This window comes from Erinaceus europaeus, chromosome 2 (genome assembly GCF_950295315.1).
Source record: "Erinaceus europaeus chromosome 2, mEriEur2.1, whole genome shotgun sequence".
NCBI classification, from domain to species: domain Eukaryota; kingdom Metazoa; phylum Chordata; class Mammalia; order Eulipotyphla; family Erinaceidae; genus Erinaceus; species Erinaceus europaeus.
Window position 1 is genome coordinate 39810162 of NC_080163.1, and position 27924 is coordinate 39838085.

Below are 27924 nucleotides of genomic sequence, written 5' to 3' on the forward strand. Positions count from 1 at the left end.
TAAACAGTAGAGCTGAGATTCGCCAGATATGTTTTTAATGACATTTTACTGTTCCCTAGACTGCATGGGCATGCTTAGCACAATTGAAATGTGATGCTTCCTTCCCTCTAGGAGACAGCAAGACTCTAAGAAGTAGCCCTGGTGCATCTACTGCTTCTTTGGACAGTTCCTCTTGAAATCCTCTCTGGCCACCCCACCCATGTACAAACTCAATCATGGGCTGTTAATGTACTCTTTCATGCCATCTTATCCCAGTTCTGGCATTTATCACTCTATTTCACTCTTTGAGTAGGGGTTCCATTGCTGTATCTCCAGCACATTGATGCATTATCTATCAATGCAGGAAAGTAAAGTGTACTATCTAAATGAAATTAAACTGCTTTCATTTTCTGATGTTGTTCTTCTGTACAACTAGAACACAAATATCTGATGGTAATGTGGGAAAATGATCACTTAATATTTTTTACTTTTTCTTTATTTTTCATTAATGATTTAATGATTGACAAGATAGTGGATTACAAGGGGTACAGTTCCATACAATTCCCACCACCAAAGTTCCATATACTGTTATTTTTTTTACTTTTTTTTGCAGAATGAAGAGGTGTAATTCATCTGTTGTGGATAAAATTGCCCAATCTTCATCAGCTGTGAAACAGCCCAAACTGGGATTCTACTCTTCTCTCAGCGAAACTCACCTGTACACTGTCCTAGACTGGGGGAGTTTGCCTTACCATGTACTATTAAGCATTTTTCAGTACCTTTCTTTAATAGATAGAGCTCGGGCATCTTCTGTATGTAGGAGGTGGAATCAAGTTTTTCATATTCCTGACCTCTGGAGAAAGTTTGAATTTAAACTGAACCAGTCAGCTACTTCGTATTTTAAATCAACTCATCCTGACCTCATTCAGCAGATCATTAAAAAGCATGCCGCCCATCTCCAATACGTCAGCTTTAAGGTAGGAAAAATTAAACTCAAATAGAAACAATGACTCATATGTTATTAGTAACTTTTTGTATATCTATGTATTTCTATTGAAACTATCAATTGATTTTGTTGAGTTCTTTATTGGGGACAATAAATTACAGTATAATTTTTAACACATTAGTGCAGCATTTCATCTCCCCAGGGTAGATATCTGCAGAACACTCTCAACTTCACCTTTGGACCTTTTCCAACACCATGCAGCAAGATGCCAAAACATTCCTCACCCCCTCACAACACCTCTCTCCCCAGAGCCTTTCATTTTGGTGCAGTACATCCCTCTCAGTCCAAGTTTCACCTTGTGTTTTCCCTTCCTGTCCCCTTTTAAATTTATTATTGATTTAATAATGATCAACAAGACTGTAGAATAAGAGGGATACAATTCCACACCATTCCAACCACCAGAGTTCTATATCCTATCTCCTCCATTGGGAGCTTTCCTGTTTATCCCTCTGGGAGCATGGACCCAGGATCATTATGGGGTGCAGAAGGTCTGGCTTCTGTAATTGCTTCTCCACTGAACATGGGCAATGGCAGGTAGATCCATACTCCCAGCCTCTTTCTCTGTTCCTAGTGGGGCAGAGCTCTGGAGAGGTACATTGATGAGATCCAGGGTACACTGGTGAGATCGTCTGTCCAGGGAAGTCAGGTTGGTGTCATGGTACCTTCTGCAACTTGGTGGCTGAAAAAGCATTAAGATATCAGAACACATTGTTTAATAATCAGGAACCTAAAGGTAAGAATATAGCAGATGAGATTTGGGTTCACTGTTTTGGAGAAAGCTAGTAGGTATATTTTAGGTATATTCCAAGGGGATATACCTAAAAGAGACTTTATTAATTTTTGCCTGAGCCCAACAGCTAACATGCATGTAGGCCCAAGGTATTGTCTGGGGAGATGGTGTCAGAATTGAAAATAGAACTAGAAAGCTGGATGAGGGAAGAGAGAGAGTATCTCCCAAATATGGGAAAAGTATATAAATACCATTAACTGTAAACCCCATCAATTTGATCTGGGGCCCATATTTATCACAGGAGCCTGTGTAACCTCTTTATCCATATAGGTCTGAGATCACATTATGTAGTCATAGCTAGGAACATTATTATTCTGCACTCATTGCAGAACCTGTTTTCCTCAAGTGGCAGAGTATGTTGAAAATGGGGCAGTAACTACCATTGTTTTTCCATATTGAAGGCAAAGTCCTGTAGAGGCCCACAAGGGGGTCCACTATATTGTTCCTGTTGGAGATGACCAGTGTCTGTGTCCTTGTTTTTTCTAAGTTCTCTCTGTAAGTGACATCACCTGGTATTTGACCTTTTCTTTTTGACTTATATCACTTAACATAATGCTCTCCAACTCCATCCAGCATGAGGCAAAGGATATGACTTCAACATTTTAAATAGCTAAGTAGTAGTCCATTATGTATATATACCACAGCTTTCTTAGCCACTCATCTCTTGTTGGACATATGGGTTATTTTGAGATTTTGGTTATTACAAACCAGTGCTATGGACATAGGTATAGATAGACCTCTTTAGACAGGTATTTTTGTTTTCTCTGGGTAAATCCCCAGGAAAAGGATTATAGAGTCATAGGTAGGTCCATTTCTAATGTCTTGAGAAATTTTCAGACTTTTCCACAGAGGTTGGACCAATCTGCATTCCTACCAATTTTGCTGAATTTTTTATCCCAAGCTTTCTTTTTTTTTTCTTTAGTTACTAATATAAAGTTGTATAATTTGAATTACAATTGAATAATTTAAACTTTACTTCTCTTCATCTGGAAGTCATTATTAAAATTCAGTAAAATATTTGAAAGTATAAAGTACTTAGAAAGCTAATTCATTAGAGCGATAGAATAGCTTACTTGGTTAGTGTACTATATTACTTTGCCATTTGAATAATCCAGGTTAGAGCCCAGCTCCCATTGCATTAAAGGATACTTCAGTGCTATGACCTCTCCCCCTCTTTGTTTCTGTGTAAAATAATTTTAATTAAAAAATAAAACTGATATATTATCTCTATTTTATGTCTTATTTAAGATGTCTTATGTAAAAGTTACTATCTATAGTTTGAAGAGATAAATACACTTTTGCAGTTGAATTTGATTAAATGATTATTTGTCAATAGATTTAAAAGTTATCTTCAAAACAATTAAGATTTGAAACTGTCTTTATAGGTTGATAGCAGTGCCAAATCAGCAGAAACTGCCTGTGATATACTTTCTCAGCTAGTAAACTGTTCTATCCAGAAACTGGGCTTAATTTCAACAGCAAAATCAAGTTTTATGACAGTGTCAAAGGTAAAAAAAAACTCTAGATTTTTTTTGAAATAAAGATATATACAAAGACCCTTAAATACTGTCAAACTAGTCAAACAATATTTTGGGGACCTATTCTTCTGGTATGCAAAGTGTTTAAAACAGTTTACTTTGACCAACATTGTTTATGCTAATGTAGATTATGCATGGTTTTATTTTATTTATTTTTTATTTTATTTATAAAAAGTAAACACTGACAAAACCATAGGATAAAGGGGTACAACTCCACACAATTCCCACCACCAACACTCCATATCCCATCCCCTTCCCTGATAGTTTTTCTATTCTTTAATCCTCTGGGATTCCTCAGACCTTCCTGTGGAAGGTCTGGCTTCTGTAATTGCTTACCCGCTGAACATGGGCATTGACAGGTTGATACATACACCCAGCCTGCCTCTCTCTTTCCTTAGTGGGGCTGGGCTCTGGGAATCGGAGCTCCAGGATGCATTGGTGGGGTCTTCTGTCCAGGGAAGTCTGGTTGGCATCATGCTAGCATCTGGAACCTGGTGGCTGAAAGAGAGTTAACATACAAAGCCAAACAACTTGTTGATCAGTCATGAACCTAAAGGCTGGAATAGTGCAGATGAAGAGTGGGGGGGGGGGGTAGTAGATAGCTAGTAGGCATATTTTAGTTATATTCCAAAGGGCCTGTGGCTATACTAGTGTTTTTTGTTTGTTTATTTGTTTGTTTTCCCCTGAGTCTGAAATCTGATATGCAGGTGGATCCAAATTATTGTCTGGGGAAATGATGTCATGGCTGGAAAAATTTGGACAAGAAAGCTGGATCAGGGAAGAGAGTAGCTCCCAAGTATGGTAAAGGGGTATAAATATTGTTGACTGTAAACCCCATCGATTTGATTTGATCTGGGGCCCATATTCACCTTAGGAGCCTATGTGACCTCTGCATCCCTCTAGATCTGAGCTCACATTCTGTTGTCATCAGTAGGAACATTCCAAGCTTCCCCAATATCAGAACCCATCTTCCTCAGGTGTAGCATAGAGTATGTTGTCCATCCTTGCTTCGGAGTATGAAACATTCTCTACCATTGTTGATCCAAGTTGAGGGCAAGGTCCTATGGGAGCCCAGAGAGATGTCTATTGTGTTGTTCCTGATAGATGACTGGTAACAATGGAGAGAGGGATTTATTCGAGGTCTAAGCCCATCATGTCTGTTTGGGAATCTCAGGACTCCCTGACTAGGGCCCCAGCTGATGGGGTGGCCTGATAGTGACTAAAGAGTCATCGTTACAGTGTACCAGTCTCTTGTCCTTATACAACTTTTGCATTCCTTACTTTGATAAGGTTATCTTTGGAGTGAGTGAGGGAAGTGTAATAGGAAGTAGGTGAGGAGGGTGTCTAGGGGTAGACACTGTTTCATTATGAACTTTATACTGCAGACTGTTATGTAATTTTGCTTTCAGGTATATATTTTGCCCTGACTTATGGATACATGTGAACATATGCCCTATCTAACAGGACCTGGTGTATATCTGGGTTTTGGGATTTTATTAGGAAGTGAACCCCCTGGAATGGAATTAGAGAATCCTATGAAAGGAAAGGTCTCACTGGATTAATGCAGCTGAAGGGTTGACATTCCATGCCTGGCTTCTCTGGACACAGTCTGAAGTGAAGCATGCTGAGGTGGTACTTGTTGTGTTGATTAAGTTGGGATTGGTGGATGCAATAGGGCAAACGCTAGAAGAAGAAGAAGGTGGATGCAATATCATTTGGTATGAATTGAGAGAAGCATACAGGAAAGTATGCTTTCCCCACCCTAGAGGTTCCAGGACTGGGGGAAATATAGGCTCTATAGAGGAAGCTGAAGGTTCCTGCTGTCTTAGGGTTTAAGAAGGCAATAGATATTGCTATAATCGCATTATTTGGCAATTGGGTTAACTTTGAAATATCGCTTTGTTAGGATTTGCTATATCATACACAACATCACCATAATTTATGTCCTTTGACATTATTCGTATATAGCTGTGCCACCGGTTGCTTCTGTTCTCCCTGTTCTAAGCTTTTAAGAGAGTCAATATATCAAAGACTCAGCCTATGGTCTGTGCATTAAAAAGTTTGAGACATTCAATCAATTTTTCCCTGTTGGGAAATTCTGCAGATGTGGTTGAGCTTGGCTGGGCCCACAAACCACCCTATTTCCATGTTAGTATGGCTTGTCCAATTGTCTCCATGCCAGTCTTCTGCTTTGTCTTGCATATGACTGAAGGTCTCCCTCCTAAGTCCCCACAGGGTATTGCTGATTTCCTCCAACTGAATCCCTGGAAGCGGTTGCTAGGGAAGCCCCTACCATTTCCAGCCCCTCCCACTTATGGTATTATAAAAGCCACTTCCATTTCTGGTTTCTCGCTCTCTTCTGCATCCTGACCTAGAGGAGGTGAGGCGCATGAATAAAGATTTGTATTGCTACCTCCACAAGCTTGGTTCCTGGATCATCTTTCTCTCCTGCGGCGCTAGCCCAGCATTTCCCCTCTCATATTAATAGTGATTTATATTACTACAAGTGAATAGGAGTGTACATAAACACCATTCCAACCACTAAAAAACTGTGTCCTATCCAGTCCTTCCCCCTGCACCTCCCCCTCCCCCCGTCCGTGATAACAAATATCCACCTTCACCCTCAACCCAGTTTTTACTTTGGTAGGTTATGCATGGTCTTATTCTTTAAAAAATATTTTGTATGCCATAAGTATCCCAGTGTGAGCCTACAGCTCCCCACCTGCAGGGGGGAGTCGCTTCACATGTGGTGAAGCAGGTCTGCAGGTATCTATCTTTCTCTCCTCCTCTTTGTTTTCCCCTCCTCTCTCCATTTCTCTCTGCCCCATACAACAATGATGACAATAATAATAACTACAATACTAAAACAACAAGGACAACAAAAGGGAATAAGTAATATTTTGTAAATTTTAGTAATTATTTTCATACTAGATATCATTAGCATAAAACTTAAATGTCTTATTTAACATTTTTCAAGTCAGTTTATTTACTTTGAATATGAAGGCTATATAGCCAGTAGTATTTCCTTATGTTCTATAACCTCTCTATTGAAAATGGAACAATATAACATTTAATTAAATGAACTATAGCGGGTAGGATACCATTTGCATTTATAGAGTAGAGCAGAAATCCAAAAGCAGCAGTAGCTTAAGAGACATGATTAAAACTTGCTCTTCTTATCTAAAAGAAATTAATATTAAAGTCCACGGTATGAAGTTGTTAGCAAGACTTTTTTCAGGTACTGTATTCTCACCAAGGTTTTTTTTTTAATTTTTTTATTTTCATTGTCCAAAATGGTTTCCTGATCTCTATCATGTTCTTGTTCCTGGCAGCTGGGTGAAAGAAATAGGGGAACAAGGACATTTCATTTCCTTTTCAAAAAGGCTATATCCCTGGCTACCACATACTGCTTCTGTTTGCACCTCATTAGTACTCTGTAGCCATGCTAGACTTCTGGGAGAGTAGGAGGAAAGTTTTTTAGTTTGGTGGCAATGTGCCCACCAAAATTGATTGGGAAAGAAGACAGGGCAAGTGGTTGTTAAGAAGCAACTAACAGTCTCTGCCATTGAAACTAATAGTTGTTTTCACTTCATTTAGGCTTTAGCTTGAATACCATTTCCTTAGACCTCCTGTGACCACTTTTGCTAACATAGTACTTTCCTTCAGTTCCTACTATATTAAATTTTTTATATTTGCATTTTCATCAGTACTTTAAATTACTTTATTTATCGAACACATTATTCACTTTTCCCTATACCAAGGCATCATTTCCTGAAGACAAGGATTCTATTTTGTTTGTTTACATTTGTAACTAGAACTATAATGGAAGCAGATATATAATAAACAACTGACCTGTGGTTGTAACTAAAACTAGCTAATGGAAACCATCATATCATTGACTAAATTGATTACCATGACTAGCAATTTTAAAATTTAGTAAAAATAAATTTAATGTAGAGTTTATCCAGAGACATAAGGCCTGGGAGTCAGTAGATTGTCACATCAACAGATTTCTCTAGAATAATTGGCCTGCTTTCACAGATTTGGTCTCAATTTATATAGGTAAGTTACATGCACAGAGAGAATACATAATTTTTCTTTAGAGAAGATGTTAGTTAGTTTCTAGCAGTTTGCATTTAACTAAGAAACATTAGCTTGCAGACGGAACTTATAAAGAAAAAATACTATTGATAATGTCAAAGCAACCTCTTAACCTTATACACTTCATTATGACAAAACTATCTGTTTTGGGGAAGATGTGATAACCAGAAGCTATTTTCTCTTATGCTAAGAGTACTTGTATTGGGAGAGGTGGCACAGCAGTATACACAAGAGATTTTCATGCCTGGGGCTCAAAGAGCCCAGGTTCAGATAATAGTGCTGTGGTCAAACGACAACAAAAACAAAATTGTTGATAACATCCCTGTTGATATGAGGTACAGCAAGATCATTTATCTTCTTCTTTTAAAAATTTTTTATATATATTTATTTATTTATTCCCTTTTTTGTTTCCCTTGTTTTAGTGTTGTAGTTATTATTATTGTTGTTATTGATGTCATTGTCATTGGGTAAGACAGAGAAAAATGGAGAGAGGAGGGGAAGACAGAGAGGGGAGAAAGATAGACATCTGCAGACCTGCTTCACAGCCTATGAAGTGACTCCCCTGCAGGTGGGGGGCTGGGGGCTTGAACCAGGATCCTTGAGCCAGTCCTTGCTCTTTGCACCACCTGCACTTAAGCTGATGCGCTACCGCCCGATTCCCTCTTATTCTTTTAACAATTTGCAGAAACAAGACAGGGAAGAACCCTCTGGACATTTCCTTTGTTTTTGTTTGTTTGTTTGTTTTTTCCTTCAAGGTTCTCCACAACAAGACAAAAGCCATTGTCTAAATACCTTAAGCAACTTCCGAAGAGGCCTGATATATGTGGAGTAGACATTTCCAACAGAGTAGAACATTTTGTTCACATTATAGACAAGAATAGGGGAATAGTAGCTCTTCTCTCTAATACATAGTTAGCCTGTTTATCTTTTAAAGATATGCTAAAAAATGGGCCACTTGGGTATTAGGGAAAATGCAAGTAATCAGATGAAAATGTACTCCATCTAAGTATTTATTTCCTTGTTTATGAACTATGCAATTAGATTAACCTGAAATTCTTGGATGCTAAGCTGTCTCTAATGTTGCAGGCACATCAGCTTCCAGGATTAGTTTCTAGGGTAGTTGATGCTACCCAGAGTGAGTAACTAGTGATGAGTAGTCTTCATTTCAGACTGCCTCAACAGTAAAATGAACTCTGTTTCCTGGCAGAATTGGGGTTCTGAGATTCAAATTTTTCACTTGTAAATAGAGAAAAAGTAAGGTAAAAGTAAATTACTTTTCTAGACTTAAAACAGAAAGGATAATTGAAAGTAAAGCCTCCTGAACTGAGATCTGTCACAGCAGATCTGAAGACTACGTGAGTGTGGTGAGGGGTGGAAAGTGGTAGGGATAGGATGGGGATTTAGTGTCCTAAGGTAGAGAAGGATGATTGTTCAGTAGAGGGTGAGGAATGCTGATACCTCTCTTTGGGTGATGTGGACCTATATCCCTCTGACAACAGTAATCCTGTAAAAAAAATATTTCTTCAACTAAGTGATTTTTTAAAGTATCAAAACAGATACCATAATGAAATAAAAATTCTTGTCCTTCAGGACTAAGAGAGTCCATTGAAAGTTGATTGATGGAATAATAAACCTTAAATTTGGGAGTCGAGTGGTAGCACAGCAGATTAAGCGCACATGGTGCAAAGCACAAGGACCTGCATAAGGATCCCGGTTCGAGCCCCCGGTTCCCCACCTGCAGGAGGGTCACTTCACAGGCGGTGAAGCAGGTCTGTAGGTGTCTATTTTTCTCTCCCCCTCTCTGTCTTCCCCTCCTTTCTCCATTTCTCTCTGTCCTACCTAACAATGACAACATCAATAACAATAACAACTAAAACAACAATAAAAAACAACAAGGGCAGCAAAAGGGAAAATAAATAAATAAATATTTTTAAAAAATAATAAACCTTAAATTTTTAAGGAAAAAGTAATATATTTACATTTATCTAATACTTTTCAACATTATAAAGTTTAGTAATAAGGTCTAGATATCTATTATTTAAAATTTTGTGTGACTCACCTTACAATGCGTATAAACTAATATTTTTTCTTATGTTAATTAAAATTTATCAACAACTTTATCATTCTAGTAGAGATGATTAAACCTTTGGTAGACTTCAAATTCATTTTGAGAAAGAGAAAATGGTGACTGGAGAGATGGCTCAACAGTACAGTACAGGATTACAAACATGAAGTTTTGAATTTTCTCTTAGCTCCCACATATCCCACATATGATGCTCTAGTTCTCTTTCTCATTCATTAATAAATTAAAAATAAAAATGGGTTTGGTTTCTAAAATTGCAGTGTCAGAAGTACTGAATCTGAAAATTTCTAAAATTCTAGCCATTTTGAAGTCAAATTATAAATAACTATTAGTTTAAGAATATTAAAAACAGTTTTCAAAACTTACTTAATTTTCTAGCAAGAATAGTACTTTCTTTGTTCATTTACAAATATTTATTGGTTTTCTACTATGTGGCAGATAATTCTTTTGATGCTGGGTATATGAGTAGATAAAAAGGCAAAAATTTTATCTCTTCTAGGATAGGAATTGAACATGATCAAATAGTAAATAGACTTTGGAATTCATATAGCCCTACTGTAAGTTTAGTGTTGTAACATGAAAGCAGATACAGACATTACAAAAAAAAAGCATGACCATATTCTTTTGTATTGCTTTAAATTTTATTAGTGATTAATACTGATTTACTTAATTATGACATAATTGGTATAATTCCACACTTTTCCCAAGTCCTGAATCCCCATTCTCTCAATCAGAAATTGTAATAATTCTTTCAAGGTCACTATTATTTCTGTAACTATCTGTCTAAATTTATATATATTTTCCTTTTTTTCCTATGGCCTTGTCTTCTATTCCTTTCTAGGTCACACTTACGCCTTTTACTACTTCCCAGTGTCCTTCTTTTTTTCCTCTTCTCTTTGGGTCTTGATGAAGTTGGAGTTCAGAGCCCCCTGGTCATCTTCCCCTAACATTTCTCACCCTCTGGGTGTGTGGACCAAAAGTCTTTATGGGGTGCAGAAGGTGGAAGGTCTAGCTTCTGTAATTGCTTCACTGCTGCACATGGGCATTGGTCAGGTTGATCTCTAGCCTTAAGTCTGTTCCTGTCTTTCCCTAATGGGGTAGGGCTCTGAGAGGTGAGGTTCTGGGATACACTGGTGATGTTGTCTTCCCAGGGAAGTCAGGATGGAATCATGATAGCATTTGCAACTTGTTGGCTGAAACGTGGTAAGATATAAATCAGGACAATAGATTAATAAACAGAAACTAAAAAGTAGGAGTAGAGCAGATGAGCATAGGGATTTCGGGGTGAAAATAAGCTAGGAAGTCTATGTTCCTGGGACCTATGACTTTTATAGTTTTTTTTTAATGTAGTTGTTTTTAAAATTTTATTAGTGACTTAATATTGATTTACAAAACTATAAGATAGCAGGGGTACAATTCCTCACCATTCCCACCACCAGAGTTTTGTATCTCCACTCTCTTCATTGGAAGCTATAATACTTTTCCCAAAGTCACAGATATGGGTTGACTATTATTTCTCAAATTATCTATCTATATTTATATATACTTGCCCATTTTTTCCACGGTCTTCCTTTCCAAGTTACACCTATATCGATTACTACTGAATGGCATGACCATATTCTAATCATACTTTAATTATGATTTCTAAAAGAAATTCTTGTAATTTTCACATCACAAAAGATTATTTTTTATAATTTTTTCAACTATTGAATAATATAACTGTCCTTGTTAACTCATAAACATAATAGCAGACTGTTGATATGAGTTAGCTAGTAAATGATATTTGTCAACTCTTTCTCTAAAGAATATAGCTGTATCCTTTTAATATTGAAAGGCAAATACAGAAGATTGAAAACAATCCCAAAAAATTCATGAAGATTTTGAAGTTTCTTTCTCACTAACCCCATTTACTAAGTATTAAAATAAAAACAATTTTAATATAAAAAATAATCTACTCATGAATGATGCTATGAAAAATAATGTTATGCCTATTGCTTTTATAGTGATGTTGTTAAGGACATAGTGACAGTTGAAATTAATTATTTGATTAAAGTGATAGCTTTTAAAATAATATTTTCTTTTTTTCCCCTATTGTCTTGCAAGTCTAATTTTGTGTCAGCGCTTACAGTAGTTTTTGTTAACTCAAAGTCATTATCATCGATAAGAATTGAAGATACACCAGTGGATGATCCTTCACTGAAGATTCTTGTGGCCTATAACAGTGATACTCTGAGACTACTAAAAATGAGTAGTTGTCCTTATGTTTCATCTGATGGTAGGTTTTTTAAAATTACATATTATAGAAACAGTAAAAATTGTTTCTTTTTTTCCTTTATTTTTATGAGGTTAGTGGTTTATAGTACAGTTGTTGGCAAATGGGCACAATTTCTTATCTCACAAAGATAGATGTTTCTAAAACATTCTCATCCCCAAATTAGGTCCATCATCATGCACCAGGACCTCATAGCTTCCTCTCCCCCATCTCTCTCCCTCTCACTGACTTCCTTCCCAAGAGTCCTTTGCTTTGATGCAATACACCAAAGGAGTCCAAGTTCTACTTTTATTTTGTTACCTATATATTTTTTCCGGAGCACTGCTCAATTCTCATTTGTAGTGGTGCAGGGGATTGAACCTAGGACTTTGGAGCCTCAGGCATGAGAGTTTTTTTGTATAACCATTATGCTATCTTCCCCTTGCCCTCAAGTTCTTTTATGTTTTCACTTTCTGTTCTTGTTTCTTAAGTTCTGACAGTGATTGAGATAATACTGTATTCATCCTTCTCTTTCTTACTTATTTCACTTAGCATAATTACTTCAAGCTCCATCCAAGATGAGGTGAAGAAGGTGATATCATCATTCTTTTTCATTTTATTTTATTTTTTTATTTAAGAAAGGATAAATTAACAAAACCATAGGGTAGGAGGGGTACAATTCCACACAATTCCCACCACCCAATCTCCATTTACCACCCCCTCCCCTGATAGCTTTCCCATTCTCTATCCCTCTGGGAGCATGGACCCAGGGTCAGTGGGTTGCAGAAGTTGGAAGGTCTGGCTTCTGTAATTGCTTCCCCGCTGAACATGGGCGTTGACTGTTCGGTCCATACTCCCAGTCTGCCTCTCTCTTTCCCTAGTAGGGTGGGTCTCTGTGGAAGCTGAGCTCCAGGACATATTGGTGGGGTCTTCAGTCCAGGGAAGCCTGGCCGGCATCCTGATGACATCTGGAACCTGGTGACTGAAAAGAGAGTTAACATACGAAGCCAAACAAATTGTTGAGCAATCATGGACCCAAAGCTTGGAATAGAGGAGAGGAAGTGTTAGGGGGGTACTCACTGCAAACTCTAGTGCACTTCTGCTTTCAGGCAGTATTTTGCAGTAGTTTACGGATACTTGTGAACATATGCTCTCTCTCACAGAAACTAGTGTATATCTAAGTTTTGGGACTTTGTTAGAAAGTGAACCACCTGAGATGAAATTAGAGTATAATGTGAAAGGAAAGGTCTCACCCGAGTAATGAAGTTGAAGGGTTGTCATTCCATACGTGAAGTCTCTTGCCGCAGTCTGAAATGAAGCATGTTGAGGTGGCAATCGTTGTGTTGGTTAGGTTGTGATCAGCAGAAGCAATATTATTTGATATGGATTGGGAGAGGCAAACGGGAAAGTGGGCCCTATCCAATGGTTCCACGACTGTGGGAAGTAGAGGCTCCATAGTGGAGATGTGAGGTTCCTGCTCTGTTAGGGTTCAAAATGACAATCAATAGTTAATGTTATCATCACATTATTTGGTAATTGGGTTAACTTTGAAAAGTCCTTTTGTTAGGGTTTGCTGTATAGTACCCAGTATCTTGTATATAGCTGTGCTATTGGTTGCTTCTGATCTACTTGGTCTAGGCTTTTGAGAGAGTCTGCATATCAATTACACAGCCTATATATTGAAAAGATTCGGATTGCGTTTTGAAAAACTTCGAGACATACAATTAATTTTCACCCTCTCGTATTAATTTACTAGTGATTTATATGACTACATTTTACTAGGAGTGTACATAAACACCATTCCCACCACCAAAAGACTGTGACCCATCCCTCCCACCCACTCCCAGCCCCCACTGGCCCAGGAAGCTGCATGTCTACTCCTCACCACAGGGTTTTTACTTTGGTGCCCTACTTACAATTTGGTCAGGTCCTGCTTTAAGTTTCCCTTTCAGGTCTTCTTAGTCAACTTCTGTTGAGGAGTGGGATCATCCCATACTCATCTTTATCTTTCTGACTTAGCTCACTTAACATAATTCCTTCTAGCTCTGTCCAAGATGGGTCAGAGAAGGTGGGTTCATTGTTCTTGATAGCTGCATAGTATTCCATTGTGTATATATACCACAGCTTTCTCAGCCACTCATCTGTTGTTGGGCACCTGGGTTGCTTCCAGGTTTTAGCTATTATGAATTGTGCTGCTATGAACATAGGAGTACACACCTCTTTTTGGTTGGGTGTTATGGAGTCCTTGGGGTATAACCCCAGGAGAGGAATTACTGGATCATATGGAGGGAACATGTCTAGCCTTGTGAGAGTTTTCCAGATTGCTCTCTACAGAGCCTGGACCAATTTACATTCCCACCAGCAATGTAAAAGGGATCCTCTGTCCCCACATCCTCTCCAGCATTTGTTGCTGCTGTCCTTTTTGATGTATGCCATTCTTACAGGAGTGAGGTGGTATCTTAGTGTTGTCTTAATTTGCATTTCTCTGACAATCAGTGACCTAGAGCAGTTTTTCATATGTTTGTTAGCCTTTTGGATCTCCTCTGTAGTGAATGTTTTGTTCATATCCTCTGCCCATTTTTGGATGGGATCATTTGCTTTTTTGGTGCTAAGTTTGCTGAGTTCTTTATATATTTTGGTAATTAGTTTCTTGTCTGATGTCTGGCATGTGAAGATCTTCTACCATTCTGTAAGGGGTCTCTTTGTTTGTTTAATAGTTTCTTTGGATGTGCAGAAGCTTTTCAATTTGATGTAGTCCCATTGGTTTGTTTCTGCTTTAGTCTTCCTTGCAATTGGGTTTGATTCATCAAAGATATCTTTGAGGTGTAGGTAGGAAACTGTTTTACCAATGTTTTCCTCTAAGTATTTGATTTTTTCTGGTCTGACATCTAGGTCTTTGATCCATTTGGAGTTGATTTTTGTTTCTGGTGAGATAAAGTGGTTCAATTTCATTCTTCTGCATGTTGCAACCCAGTTTACCCAGCACCATTTATTGAAGAGAGCCTCCTTCTTCCATTTAATCCTTTGGGCCCCCTTATAAAAGATTAGATGTCCATAGGTGTGGGGATTTATTTCTGGGCTTTCAATTCTGTTCCACTGGTCTGTGTGCCTATTTTTGTTCCAGTACCATGCTGTTTTGATGATGATGGCTTGATAATATAGTTTAAGGTCTGGGAGTGTGATGCCTCCATTTCTGTTTCTTTTCCTTAAGATGGTCTTGGCAATTCTAGGCTTTTTCAGGTTCCAGATAAATGATTGTAGTGTTTGTTCTATTCTCTTGAAGAAGCTTGGTGGAACTTTGATGGGTATTGCATTAAATTTGTATATGGCTCTAGGGAGAATATTCATTTTGATGATATTTATTCTTCCAATCCATGAGCAAGGGATATCTTTCCACTTCTTGGTATCAGTTTCTATTTCTTTGAGTAGTGACTCATAGTTTTCAGTATATAAGTCTTTCACTTCTTTGGTCAACTTTATTCCTAGGTATTTGATTGATTTTGCTGAAATAGTAAATGGGAGTGATTTCTGGATGTCTTCTTCTTCAGATTTAGTGTTTGCATAAAGAAATGCCACTGATTTTTCTACATTGATTTTGTAGCCTGATACCTTGCTATATTGCCTCATAACTTCCAGTAGTTTTCTGCTGGATTCTTTAGGTTTTTCTATGTATACTATCATATCATCTTCAAATAGTGAGAGCTTTACTTCTTCCCTTCCAATCTGTATTCCTTTGATTTCTTTCTCTTGCCTGATTGCTATGGCAAGAACTTCCAATACTATGTTGTAGAGTAATGGTGACAGTGGACAGCCCTGTCTAGTCCCTGATCTGAGGGGGAATGCTTTCAGCTTCTGTCCGTTGAGTATGATGTTGACTGTAGGTTTGCTATATATAGACTCCACTATCTTGAGGAATTTCCCCTCTATTCCCATTTTTTGTAGAGTTTTGAGCATGAATGGCTGTTGGATTTTGTCAAAGGCTTTCTCTGCATCTATTGAGATAATCATGTGGTTTTTGGCTTTTCTTTGATTGATGTGGTGAATGACATTGATTGACTTATGGATGTTGAACCAGCCTTGCATTCCTGGGATGAATCCCACTTAGTAGTGATGAACAATCTTTTTGATATGTTGCTGTATCCGGTTGGCCAAGATATTGTTTAATATTTTGGCATGTATGTTCATCAAATATATTGGTCTGCAGTTTTCCTTTTTTGTTGTGTCCCTATCATCTTTTGGTATCAGGGTGATGTTGGCTTCATAGAAGGTGGAAGGGAGTATTCCTGTTTCTTCAATCTTATGGAAAAGCTTAAGAAGTATGGGTACTAACTGTTTCCTGAAAGTTTTGTAGAATTCATTTGTGAAGCCATCTGGTACAGGACTTTTGTTGTTGGGGAGGTTCTTAGTAACGATTTCAATTTCTTTGTCTGTGATTGGTGAATTCATATTTTGTAGTTTTTCTTGGTTCAGTTTTGGAAGGGCATATGCTTCTAGGAATTGTTCCATTTCTTCCAGATTCTCTAGCTTGGTGGCGTATAGTTCTTTATAGAAGTTTTGCAGGATTCTCTGGATCTCTGTGGTGTCATTTGTGATATCTCCTCCATAGTTTACAATTCTATTAATTTGAGTCTTCTCTCTTTTTTGTTTGGTAAGTTGTCAATTTTGTTTAATCTTTCAAAGAACCAACATTTGGCTTCATTGGTCTTTGTATGGTTCTTTTATTTTCGATGTTGTTTATTTCTGCTGTAACTTTAGTGATTTCTGTCCTTCTGGATGCTTTAGGGTTCCTTTGTTCCTCTTCCTCTAAGTCCTTGAGGTGTGCAGTAAGATCGTTCATTTGAGCTTCTTCTTGGTGTTTAATATGTGATTGTATGGCTATAAGTTTCCCTCTCAGTACTGCTGTAGCTGTGTCCCAAATATTTTGATAGGTTGTGTCTTCATTTTCATTTGTTTCCAGGAACATTTGAATTTACTGCTTGAGTGAATCTCTGACCCAGTGGTTCTTAATGAGTATGTTGTTTAGTTTCCAAATTCTGTGACTGTTAATAGTTTTCTGTTTGTTGTTAAATGTTAGTTTTACTCCACTGTGGTCTGAGAAGATACATGGGATGATTTCAATGTTTTTGAATTTATTGATGTTGTCTTTGTGACCTAACATATGGTCTATCCTTGAGTATGTGTTATGTGGATTTGAAAAGAAGGTGTATTCCAGTTTTTTGGGGTGAAGGACTCTGAAAATGTCCAAGAGGTCTAGTCTGTCAATCTCTTCATTCAATTCTCTTGTATCTTTGTTGGTTCTCTGCTTTGTTGATCTGTCTAAGTGTGAGAGTGGGGTATTGAAGTCTCCCACTACTATTGTATTACTATTGATGTATTTTTGAAATTCTTTCAGTAAGTGCTTGATGTATTTGGATGGTCCCACATTGGGTGCATAGATGTTAATGACTGTTAAGTCTTCTTTGCTGATTGATCCTCTAATCATTATGCAATGTCCTTGCCTATCTTTTATTACTTTATTTAATTTAAAATCTATGGTGTCTGAGATGAGAATGCCTGTTCCTGCCCTTTTTTGTGGTCCCTTAGCCTGTCTGATAGTTTTCCATCCTTTCACTTTAAGTCTGTGTTTATCTTGTTGTGACAGATGGGATTCTTGCAAGCAGCATATGGTTGGATTATGTTTTCTTATCCATCCCCCAACTCTGTGCCTTTTGATGGGTGAGTTTAAGCCATTGACATTTATTTATATTATGGATTTAATGTATTGTGCCATTGTTCAAAAAAATTTTTTTTTGTTGTTTGCTCTGATATATTGCCAGTATTATAGTGATGCTCTTGTTTCTAAGAGGTCTTTTAGAACCTCTTTCTGGGCCAGTTTGGTTATGGTTGCCTCCTTTAACTGTTGTTTGTCTAAGAAGGTTTTGATCCCTCCATCTAGTTTGAATGAAAGTCTAACAGGATATATTATCCTTGGTTGAAACCCTTTTTCATTCAGGGTTCAATAGATATCTTGCCATTCTCTTCTAGCTTTTAGAGTTTGAGTGGAGAAATCTGCAGATAATCTTATGGGTTTTCCCTTGTATGTGACTTTTTGTTTCTCTCTTGCAGCCTTTAGGATCCTTTCTTTATCCTTACTTCTTCTCATTGTGACTGTGATGTGTCTTGGTGTCTTCACTTCTGGGTTGATTCTGTTTGGTACTCTCTGGGCCTCTTGAATCTTGATGACCTTTCTGTTATTCAGGTCTGGGAAGTTTTCTTCTATCATTTCCTCTAGAATGTTTGCTTCCCCTTCCTCTCTTTCTTCCTCTGGCATTCTAATTATGCAAATGTTACTTCTTTTGAGATAATCCCATATGTCTCTGTTGTTGTTTTCAGTGTCTCTCAATCTCTTTTTAAGCTCTTTCACCTCTTTCTTCATTTTCTCTAATTCATCCTCTGTCTGACTAATTCTGTTTTCTGCTTCTGTTAGTCTTCTTTCCCTTGCGTCAGCTTCTTTCTTCATTACAGCTATTTCAGCTTTCAGTTCTCTAGTTGCCTCAAGATAATAAGTATTTTCCTTGGGGGTCCCAACTGTTGTTTCCCTAATGCTGCCATCCCTTTCCTCTAATGTTGTTTCATTTCGTTTCCAGAAGATGTGGTCAGAGCTCAAGCCACTAGCATCTTCTCAGTCCGCCATCTTCCAGGAACCCCCGATATCATCATTCTTAATAGCTGATTAGTGTTCCATTGTATATACATACCACATCTTTCTTAACCACTCATCTGTTGTTGAACACCTACATTGCTTCCAAAATTGGGCTACTACACAATATTTTAATTTCTTTATTGAGGGAATTAATGGTTTATAGTGGATAATAAAATACAATAATTTCTACATGCATAACATTTCTCAGTTTTCCATGTAACAGTACAGCCCCCAATAGGTCCTCTTCTGCCATCATGTTCCAGGACCTGAACCCTGTCCCCCACTACCCCAGAGACTTTTACTCTGGTATAATATACCAACTCCAGTCCAAGTTCTGCTTAGTGTTAATCCTTCTGATCTTGTTTTTCAACTTTTGTCTATGAGTGATATCATCGCATATTCATCCTTTTGCTTCTGACTTATCTCACTTAACATAATTCCTTCAATATAAATCCAAGATAAGGTAAAGAAGGTGAATTCATCATTTTTAATAGTTGAGTAGTATTCCCATGTGTGTTTATACCACAACTTGCTCAGCCACTCGTCTGCTAGACACCTGGGTTGCTTCCAGTTTTTGGCTGTTACAAATTGTGCTGCTATGAACGTAGGTATGTATATCTTTTTGGATGGGTGTATTTGGCTCTTTAGGATATAAGCCCAGGAAAGGAATTTCAGGGTCATAGGTTAGGTCCATTTCTAGCATTCTGAGAGTTCTCCAGACTGCTATCCACAGGGGCTGGAACAATTTACAGTCCCACCAGCAGTGTAGGAGGGTTCCTTTGTCCCCATAACCTCTCCAGCATTTGTTGCTGTTACCTTTTCTGATGTATGACATTCTCACAGGAGTGAAGTGGTATCTCATTATTATCTTTATTTGCATTTTTCTGACAATCAATGACTTGGGGCTTTTTTTTTATATGTTTCTCAGCCTTTTGGATCTCTTCTGTGTTGAATATTCTGTTCATGCCTTCTCTCCATTTTTAGATGGTGTCAGTTGTTTTCTTACTGCTGAGTTTGATGAGCTCTTTTTATATTTTGGTTATTAAACTATTGCCTGATGTGTGGCATGTAAAGTTCTATTCTGTAAGGGGTCACTTTAGGTGGTAGTATCTATTGCTGTGTAGAAACTTTTTAATTTGATGTAGTCCCATTAGTATATTTTTTGTTTAGTCTTCTTTGTAACTGGATTCATATCATTGAAGATGTCTTTAAAATTTAGATGAAAAAGAGTTCTGCTAATATATATTTTTTAAGTATTTGAGAGTTTCTGGTCTAAAATCCAAGTCCTTGATCTACTTGCAATTTACTTTTGTGTTTGGTGAAATATAATAGTTCAGTTTCATTCTTCTGCATGTTTCAACCCAGTTTTTCCAACACCATTGTTGAAGAGATTTTCCTTCCTCACTTAATAGTCTGGGAACCCTTTTCAAAGATTAGGTATGGGGCTATAACAATTTTTGTGCTATGAACATGGATATAAACAGAGCTCTTTGGATGTATGTGCTTATTTCTTTGGGACATATCCCCGGGAGAGGAATTGCTGGCTCACGGGTCCATTTCTAGCCTTCTGACAATTCTCCAGACTTCTATCTACAGGAGTTGGACCAATTTACATTATTATCAGCAGTATAAAAGGATACCCCTGCAACCTTTCTAACATTAGTTGTTATTGTCATCTATACTGTATGAGATTTTGTTCTGTTTAACTCTATAAGTAGTTTGTTTCATACATCACAAATAGTTCAAGATCCATTATATATCTTACCCTTCTAAAATTCCAAATTTCTAAATAATAAAATAAAATTCCAAATTTCTAGAGTGGCAGATATTTGGAAGTATGTGTGCCATTCTGCATAAGTTCTTATTTTATTTTATATTTTAATTTATTTATTGGGAGATTAATGTTTCACATTCCACAGTAAATACAATAGTTTGTACATGTATAACATTTCTCAGTTTTCCATATAACAATACAACCCCCACTAGGTCCTCTGTCATCCTTTTCCAGGACCTGTACTCTCCCCACCTCCACCCACCCCAGAGTCATTTACTTTGGTGCAATACTCCAATTCCAGCTCAGGTTCTACTTGTGTTTTCTCTTCTGATCTTGTTTTCAACTTCTGCCTGAGAGTGAGATCATCCCATATTCATCCTTCTTTTTGTGACTTACTTCACTTAACATTATTTCTTCAAGCTCCATCCAAGATGGGCTGAAAACTGTGAAGTCACCCTTTTTAACAGCTGAGTAGTATTCCATTATGTATATGTACCACAACTTGCTCAGCCACTCATCTGTTGTTGGACACCTGGGTTGCTTCCAGGTTTTGGCTATTACAAAATGTGCTTCTAAGAACATAGGTATACACAAATCTTTTTGGATGTGTATATTGGATTCCTTAGGATATATTCCCAGGAGAGGAATTGCAGGATCATAGGGTAGGTCCATTTCTAGCCTTCTGAGTGTTCTCCAGACTGCTCTTCAAAGAATTTGGACCAATTTACATTCACACCAGCAGTGTAGGAAGGTTCCTTTGAACTCACAACCTCTCCAGCATTTGTTGCTGCTACCTTTTCTGATGTATGACACCCTCACAGGAGTGAAGTGGTGTCTCATTGTTTTTATTTGCATTTCTTTGACAGTCAAAGACTTAGAGCATTTTTTCATGTGTTTCTCAGCCTTTTGGATCTTCTGTGGTGAATATTCTGTCTATGTCCTCTCCATTTTTGGATGGGTTTATTTGTTTTCTTGTTGTTGAGTTTGGCAAGATCTTTATATATTTTGATTATTAGCCTCTTGCTTGATGCATGGCATATAAAGATCTCCCATTCTGTGAGGGGTCTCTTGGTTTGGGTAGTAGTTTCTTTAGCTGTGCAGAAGCTTTTTAATTTGATGTAGTCCCATAGGTTTTTACTTGCCTTAGTCTTATTTGTAATTAGATTCCTTTCATTGAAGATGTCTTTAAAATTTATGCGGAAAAGAGTTCAGACAGTATTTTCCTCTAAATATCTGGTAGTTTCTCCTCTAACATCCAGGGCCTTGATACACTTGGAATTTACTTTTGTGTTTGGTGACATATAGTGTTTCAGTTTCATTCTTCTGCAAGTTTCAACCCATTTTTTTCCAAAACCATTTGTTGATGAGACTCATATTTCCCCATTAAATAGTCTGGGCACCTTTGTCAAATATTAGCTGTCCATAGGTGTGGGGGTTTACTTCTGAACTGTCAATTGTATTCCACTGGCCAATGTGTCTACTCATATTCCAGTACCAAGCAGTTTTTATTACAATGGCTCTCTAATACAATTTGAGATCTGAGAGTGTGATGCCTCCAGTTCTGTTCTTTCTTCCCAAGATTGTTTTGGCAATTCTGGGTCTTTTTGGTTCCAGATATATATTTGTAACATTTTTTCTATTCTCCTAGCCAGATCAGCTGAATCAACCCTGGTTGATTCAGATCAGCTGAATCAACCCAGCCAGCCAGATCAGCTGAATCAACGCTGGTGATCAATGGGGTGACAGATGTCACAGCCAGATCGCCCTCACATCCAGGAATTGATTTCTTGATTTCGTCTTCTTCTAACTTAGTGTTTGCATAGAGGAATGCCACTGACTTTTGAATGTTAACTTTGTAGCTTGACACTTTACTTTATTGCCTTATGATTTCCAAAAGCTTCTCGCTGGATTTCTTAGGTTTTTCTGTGTATAGTATCATGCCATCTGCAAATAGGGAGAGTTTTTCTTCTCTTTCAATCTATATCCCTTTAATTCCTTGCTCTTACCTGATTGCTATGGCAAGAACTTCCAACACTGTGTTGAATAGTAATAGTGGTAGTGGGCAGTCCTGTCTAGTACCTGATCTGAGGGGAAATGCTTCCAGGTTTTCACCACTGAGTATGATGTTGGCTGTAGTTTTTCTATATATAGACTTCACTGTCTTGAGGAGTTTTCTATCTATTCCCATTTATTGTAGCATTTTGACCATGAAGGGATATTGGATTTTTTTATATGACCTTGTGGTTTTTGTTCTTTTATTGTTGTGGTGGATAATGTTGATTGATTTACATATATAAAGCCAACCTTGTATCCCTGCGATAAACCCCACTTGGTCATGATGAAAAATACTGCTGTATTTGGTTGGCTAGGATTTTGTTCAATATTTTAGCATCTATGTTCATCACAGATATTGGTCTGTAGTTTTCTTTTTTGGTTGTGTCCCTGTCTGCTTTTAGTATCAGAGTGATGTTGGCTTCCAATTTGTCTCTAATTTGTCCTCGATAATGTTAATTCTGTTTTCAGCCACATTTATTCTATGCTCTCTCCCTTCTACTGTTTTCTGGAGTTCATCTATTTTGTTACCCTGTTCTGATATTGTTTTAGCTTGCTCAGCTAGTTGTGTTCTTAGTTTAGCTATTTCAGCTTTCAGTTCTTAAAATACCTTGAGATAATAAGTGGTTTCTTCCAGAGTCTCATTTGTTGTTTCTGCATTTCTAATGACAATTCTTTCAAACTCTTTACTCACTCCTCTGACTATTTATTTAGCAAGCATTTGGATGTTGACCTTATTATTTTGTGCTTCAACCTTTGGGGAGCTTCTAGCTGGACTTTTGTTCTGGTTCAGTTCTCCAATATTTCTTCTTGTTGATTTAACCATTCTATATTGTATGTTATAAGGTCCCTCTTTCAGTACTTTTCAAATTACTGATCACTCTTGCCTGCATTGACTTGTGTAAGGTACTTAAAGAATTCACAGTTATGGAAGTTGACAGTTGTTCCAATGTTATTTCAGTCCCTGAGTTGGAGCACAGTGGCTTTAAAAGCCTCTTTTGTTCTTTTCCTTCCCTCTAGGCTATGGAGGCCTGAGGGATTTTAAACTATAAGTAGGCTTCTTAGCTTAATCCCTCACTCCTGACCAATAGATAAAGCAGGGTGTGGGAGAGATAATACAGTGGTTATGCAAAGAGGCTCCCATACCCCAAGGATCCTAACTCTGGTCTCAATTCAGCCTCCCTGACAAGCTGGGCAGCACTACCTGGGCCCTGTGAGCCTCCAAACAAGTCCCATTTATAGTCTGTAGGCTCCAAGGCAATCATTCACCATGTTTTCATCAGGAGAACAATGTGGAAAGGCTCCCACTATATAGCCCCATGCTAGACAAGAAGTACAGATCTTCTCCTGAGTTTCCTGGTCAGTTCTCTGTCCCCTGTTGTCAGCACAGGACCTCACCTCTGCTGCTCCAGCTTCTGAAGGCCTAGTAATGAAGACTCACAGTTGCATTTGGTGAGTCTTAGGGGAGTCCTCTCCTCCCTTTTGCAGTCTTTTTGTTGGTAAAACAGACTGGAGGTGGTGCCTCACCGGGTAAACTGCTGAACTGTTACCAGCTGCTCAATCTCTCCTTAGGCTCCTCTCTGTGAGCTACATGGATTTGCACTCACCAGTGATTTGGTGAGTTCCTGAAATAGTTCTAGTCCTGCCTTGTTGTATTCCCAGTTGATCTCCTTTGGTATTCCTAGTTGATCTGGGAGAGGAGAGGGGAGAAACACAGCTGCTGCTGCTCTGTAGCCCCACCTCTGGAAGTCCCCTCTGCATAAGTTCTATGTAGATTTTTTTGATACTATCATAAAAAGTCACAAAAGGTGGAGGGCACAGGTGGATGCGGTTGGATTAATCCTTTGACAATTATATAGTTTCTGTGTCTGCTTTCTTAACCTGAAAGTCTATTTTATCTGAGAACAGAATACGTGTCCCTGCCAATTTTTCTGAATTACTAGTTTGGCCCATCTTGCTCAAGCCTCTTACATTAAGCTTCCATTTGTCTTTTCTCTGGATGTGCATTTCCTGAAGACATATAATGGCTAGATTCTGTTCTTTAATCCGTTTAGCTACTTTGAGCCTTTTAACAGGTGAAATTTGGTCTTTCATTTAGGCTGTTTACTGATATATGTTGTTTACTTACATCCATTCTGATTTTGTTTTGAGTTTCTTTTAAGTTGTTGATTCTTTGCCCATTTATTCCTATCTGTCATTTTGTGTGGATGGGTTTCTGTGATGAGTTACTCACTGATTACTCTTGTACTTTCTGTAAATCTCTGTTCTTTGTTTTGTATTGTGGTTACCATAAGTGTAATAACTAATACAGTGTATTTTTAAAAAAGCCATTTTAAAGTTGATCTTGATTAACATTTGTTAGAGCCACTTTGTCAATTCGTCCCCCTCCTTTCCCATTTTATCATTATTTTCTTTTTCTTTATTGTGTGTTTTGTTTGTTTGTTCTCTAGTTTATTGGTCATCTCTCTTAGAACATATGTTAAATGTCTTCCTCTTCCTTGTGGGACTCTCTGATTTTGCATGTTTGCTAGTTTGTTTATGCAATTCTTTTTACATATTTATTGTGCTGGTTATTGCTGACTAGCAGGTGGTGCTATTGTGATCTCTGGGCTTCACTTTGTTTGTATGTCGGGTGGTAGAGGGGTGTGGGTCTGGGGTTAGGTTTCTTGTTGTTTCCTTGATATTGTAGTACTCCTTGAGGTGTGTGTATATTTGAGTTCTCTGTATGATTTCAGTCTGAACCCAAGCCTTGGGTTTGTTGCTGGGTTGTAGCTGTTTTCAGAAAAGTGGGGCTCATTTTACCTTTAAGTGTCATTTGTCACAAATTATCTTTATGTTTGGCAACAGACAGGACTTCTTTTGGCTACAAATTCTCCCTGCTTTTTTGGTGGGTAGACTAATGCCCCTGAGGTCATGGATTAAATGTTGAAATGTGTAGTCCGGGAGGTGGTGCAGTAGATAAAGCATTGGACTCTCAAGCATGGGGTCCTAAGTGCAATTCCCGGCAGCACATGTATGAGAGTGATGTCTGGTTCTTTTGCTCACTCTCTTATCTTTCTAATAAATAAACAAATCTTTAAAAAATGTTGAAAGATTACCTTCTCTCACTTGCCAGTGCTGTGTGTTGTTTTGACTGCAGTTGCACAGGAGGAAAATGTGCAGACCTCTGCTACTCTTAATTCTCTGTATTTAATTTCCTTTCCCTGCCCCTTCTTACTCCAGCCATTCTACAAGCACCCACCTGAAGCTGCAGTGCTTCTGTGGATGTCTCAGCTGTAGTTGATGAGTTTTGTTAAGTTCAATAGTTGTGGCTTTTTGCAGGGAAGATCATTTCTGCTTCCTGTCTTGTTTGTTTTTTCAAGATTGCTTTGCAGTCCTAGGTATTTTCTGATTCCAGATAAACTTTTTTTTAGCTTTTGTCCTATTCCCTTAAAGAAATTTGACGGGGCCATAGTTAAAATTATGAGTATCTATTCAAGGAAATAGAAAAAGATACAAAGAAATAGGTAGATATTCTATATTCATGGATAGGAAGAATTAGCATAATAAAAATTTAATTAATTAATTAATTTTTTTGCCTCCAGGGTTATTGCTGGGGCTCAGTGCCTGCACTTCAAATCCACTTCTCCTAGAGGTCATTTTTTCCATTTTATTGCCCTTGTTATTGCTGTTGTTGTTATTATTGTTGTTGGTTAGGACCCAGAGAGATTGAGAGAGGATGGGAAGACAGAGAGGAGGAGAGAAAGATAGACACTTGCAGACTTGCTTCACCGCTTGTGAAGCAACCCTCCTGAATCTGGGGAGCTGGGGTCTGGAAGCAGGATTTTTACACTGGTTCTTGCCCTTTGTGCCATATGTGTTTTACCTGCTACACTACGACCTGACCCTTTAAAAATCCAATTTCTTTTTTTTTTTTGGATTTTTTTTCTTTTTTCTTTCTTTATTTCCTTTTGTTGCCCTTGTTGTTTTATTGTTGTAGTTACTGTTGTTGTTGTTGTTGGATAGAACAGAGAGTAATGGAGAGAGGAAGGGAAGACAGAGAGGGGGAGAGAAAGACAAACACCTGCAGACCTGCTTCACTGCTTGTGAAGTGACTCCCCTGCAGGTGGAGAGCCGGGGGCTTGAACCTGGATCCTTATGCTGATCCTTGTGCTTAGCGCCACCTGCACTTAACCCGCTGCACTACCGCCCAACTCCCAAAAATTCAATTTCTTATTGAAGACTATGTGCATATGCAACATAAATTAGAATTTATTTTTTATAACTTGTATTTTTTCAAAATGAATATTAATCTGAAACATTAGTTCAAATTCTCTTGAGTCTATTTTAATTATGTGTACATGGCTTTATATGTGTTAGGACTCATTTCCCCCAAAATTATTAATCATAAGTCATTATTTTATCAAATAATGAGTAGTTAATGTCAAGTTAACAAAATGTTGTATTAATATCAATATAATTATTTGTTCATAAGTATTTTTTCTTTATTTTCCCACAGGAATTCTTTGTGTAGCTGATCATTGTCAAGGCCTTAGAGAACTGACATTGAATTATTATATTCTAAGTGATGAACTTCTCCTAGCACTTTCAAGTAAGACTCACGTTAACCTTGAGCATCTTCAAATTGATGTTGTGAGTAAAAATCCTGGACAGACTGAATTTCATTCTATTAAAAAGCAAAGTTGGAGTGCACTTATTAAACACTCTCCAAGAGTTAATGTTGTTATGAACTTCTTTTTATATGAAGAAGAATTTGAAACATTCTTCAGAGAAGAAACCCCTGTTACTCACCTTTATTTTGGTTGTTCAGTAAGCAAAGCAGTTCTAGGAAGAATAGGACTTAACTGTTCACGATTAATTGAGTTAGTGGTATCTGCTAATAGTATTCAGCCTCTTGATAATGAACTTATTTGTATTGGTAAACATTGTAAAAACTTAACAGCTTTGGGTCTCAGTGAATGTGAAGTTAGCTGCAGTGCCTTCATTGAGTTTGTAAAACTATGTGGGAGAAGGCTAACCCAGCTCTCTATAATGGAGGACGTTTTGATCCCTGATCATAAGTATAGCCCAGATGAAGTCCACATTGAAGTCTCCAAATACTTGGGAAGACTATGGTTTCCTGATGTCATGCCCATCTGGTAACTGGGGTTATAATACCAAATATTCTTATTTTTAAATCTATAACATTAGTTTCTTTATCTTTGTTCACATGTAAATCTTAAGATTCATTGCTGAAATATCTTAAGTAAAACGTCTTATTTGCAGAGTCTTAGTGAAGTGAGAGAAAAACATTTGAAAAACTGTGAGAAGTATGACAATTTAGATATTTTCTTAAATCTAAATAGTGTACAGATAATGTGTTGTGAATTAGCACTGGATACACTAAATGCTATAGAAGGCTTCTAGATACATTCTTTAGCCTTGCTTGTAGGCATACTTAAGCTTGCTAAATCAATTTATAATATTGAATTTTTGATCCCTTACTAATGTTTACAGCTTTATATTGTTTCAACTTCATCTGTTACAGCTTGGTATTGATATATTTTACAAAATAAGTAGTATTGAATAATAATGAAAGAAAAGACAAACTATTAGGAGATTGACTTAATTGTACTTAATATCATATAAGATCATATTATGATTCAATAAACAGCTAATTTTCCATGCA

The 27924-nt window shown here is 37.5% G+C and overlaps 1 protein-coding gene across 1 annotated transcript; it reads left to right on the top strand.

The window, feature by feature from the left end:
* Nucleotides 1-27924, top strand: FBXL21 (Putative F-box/LRR-repeat protein 21). Its single transcript, XM_007533021.2, has 4 exons — nt 1-956; nt 3161-3283; nt 11601-11772; nt 26755-27924. The coding sequence occupies exons 1-4, from the start codon at nt 594-596 to the stop codon at nt 27396-27398; spliced, it is 1302 nt and encodes a 433-aa protein (XP_007533083.1). The 5' UTR covers nt 1-593; the 3' UTR covers nt 27399-27924.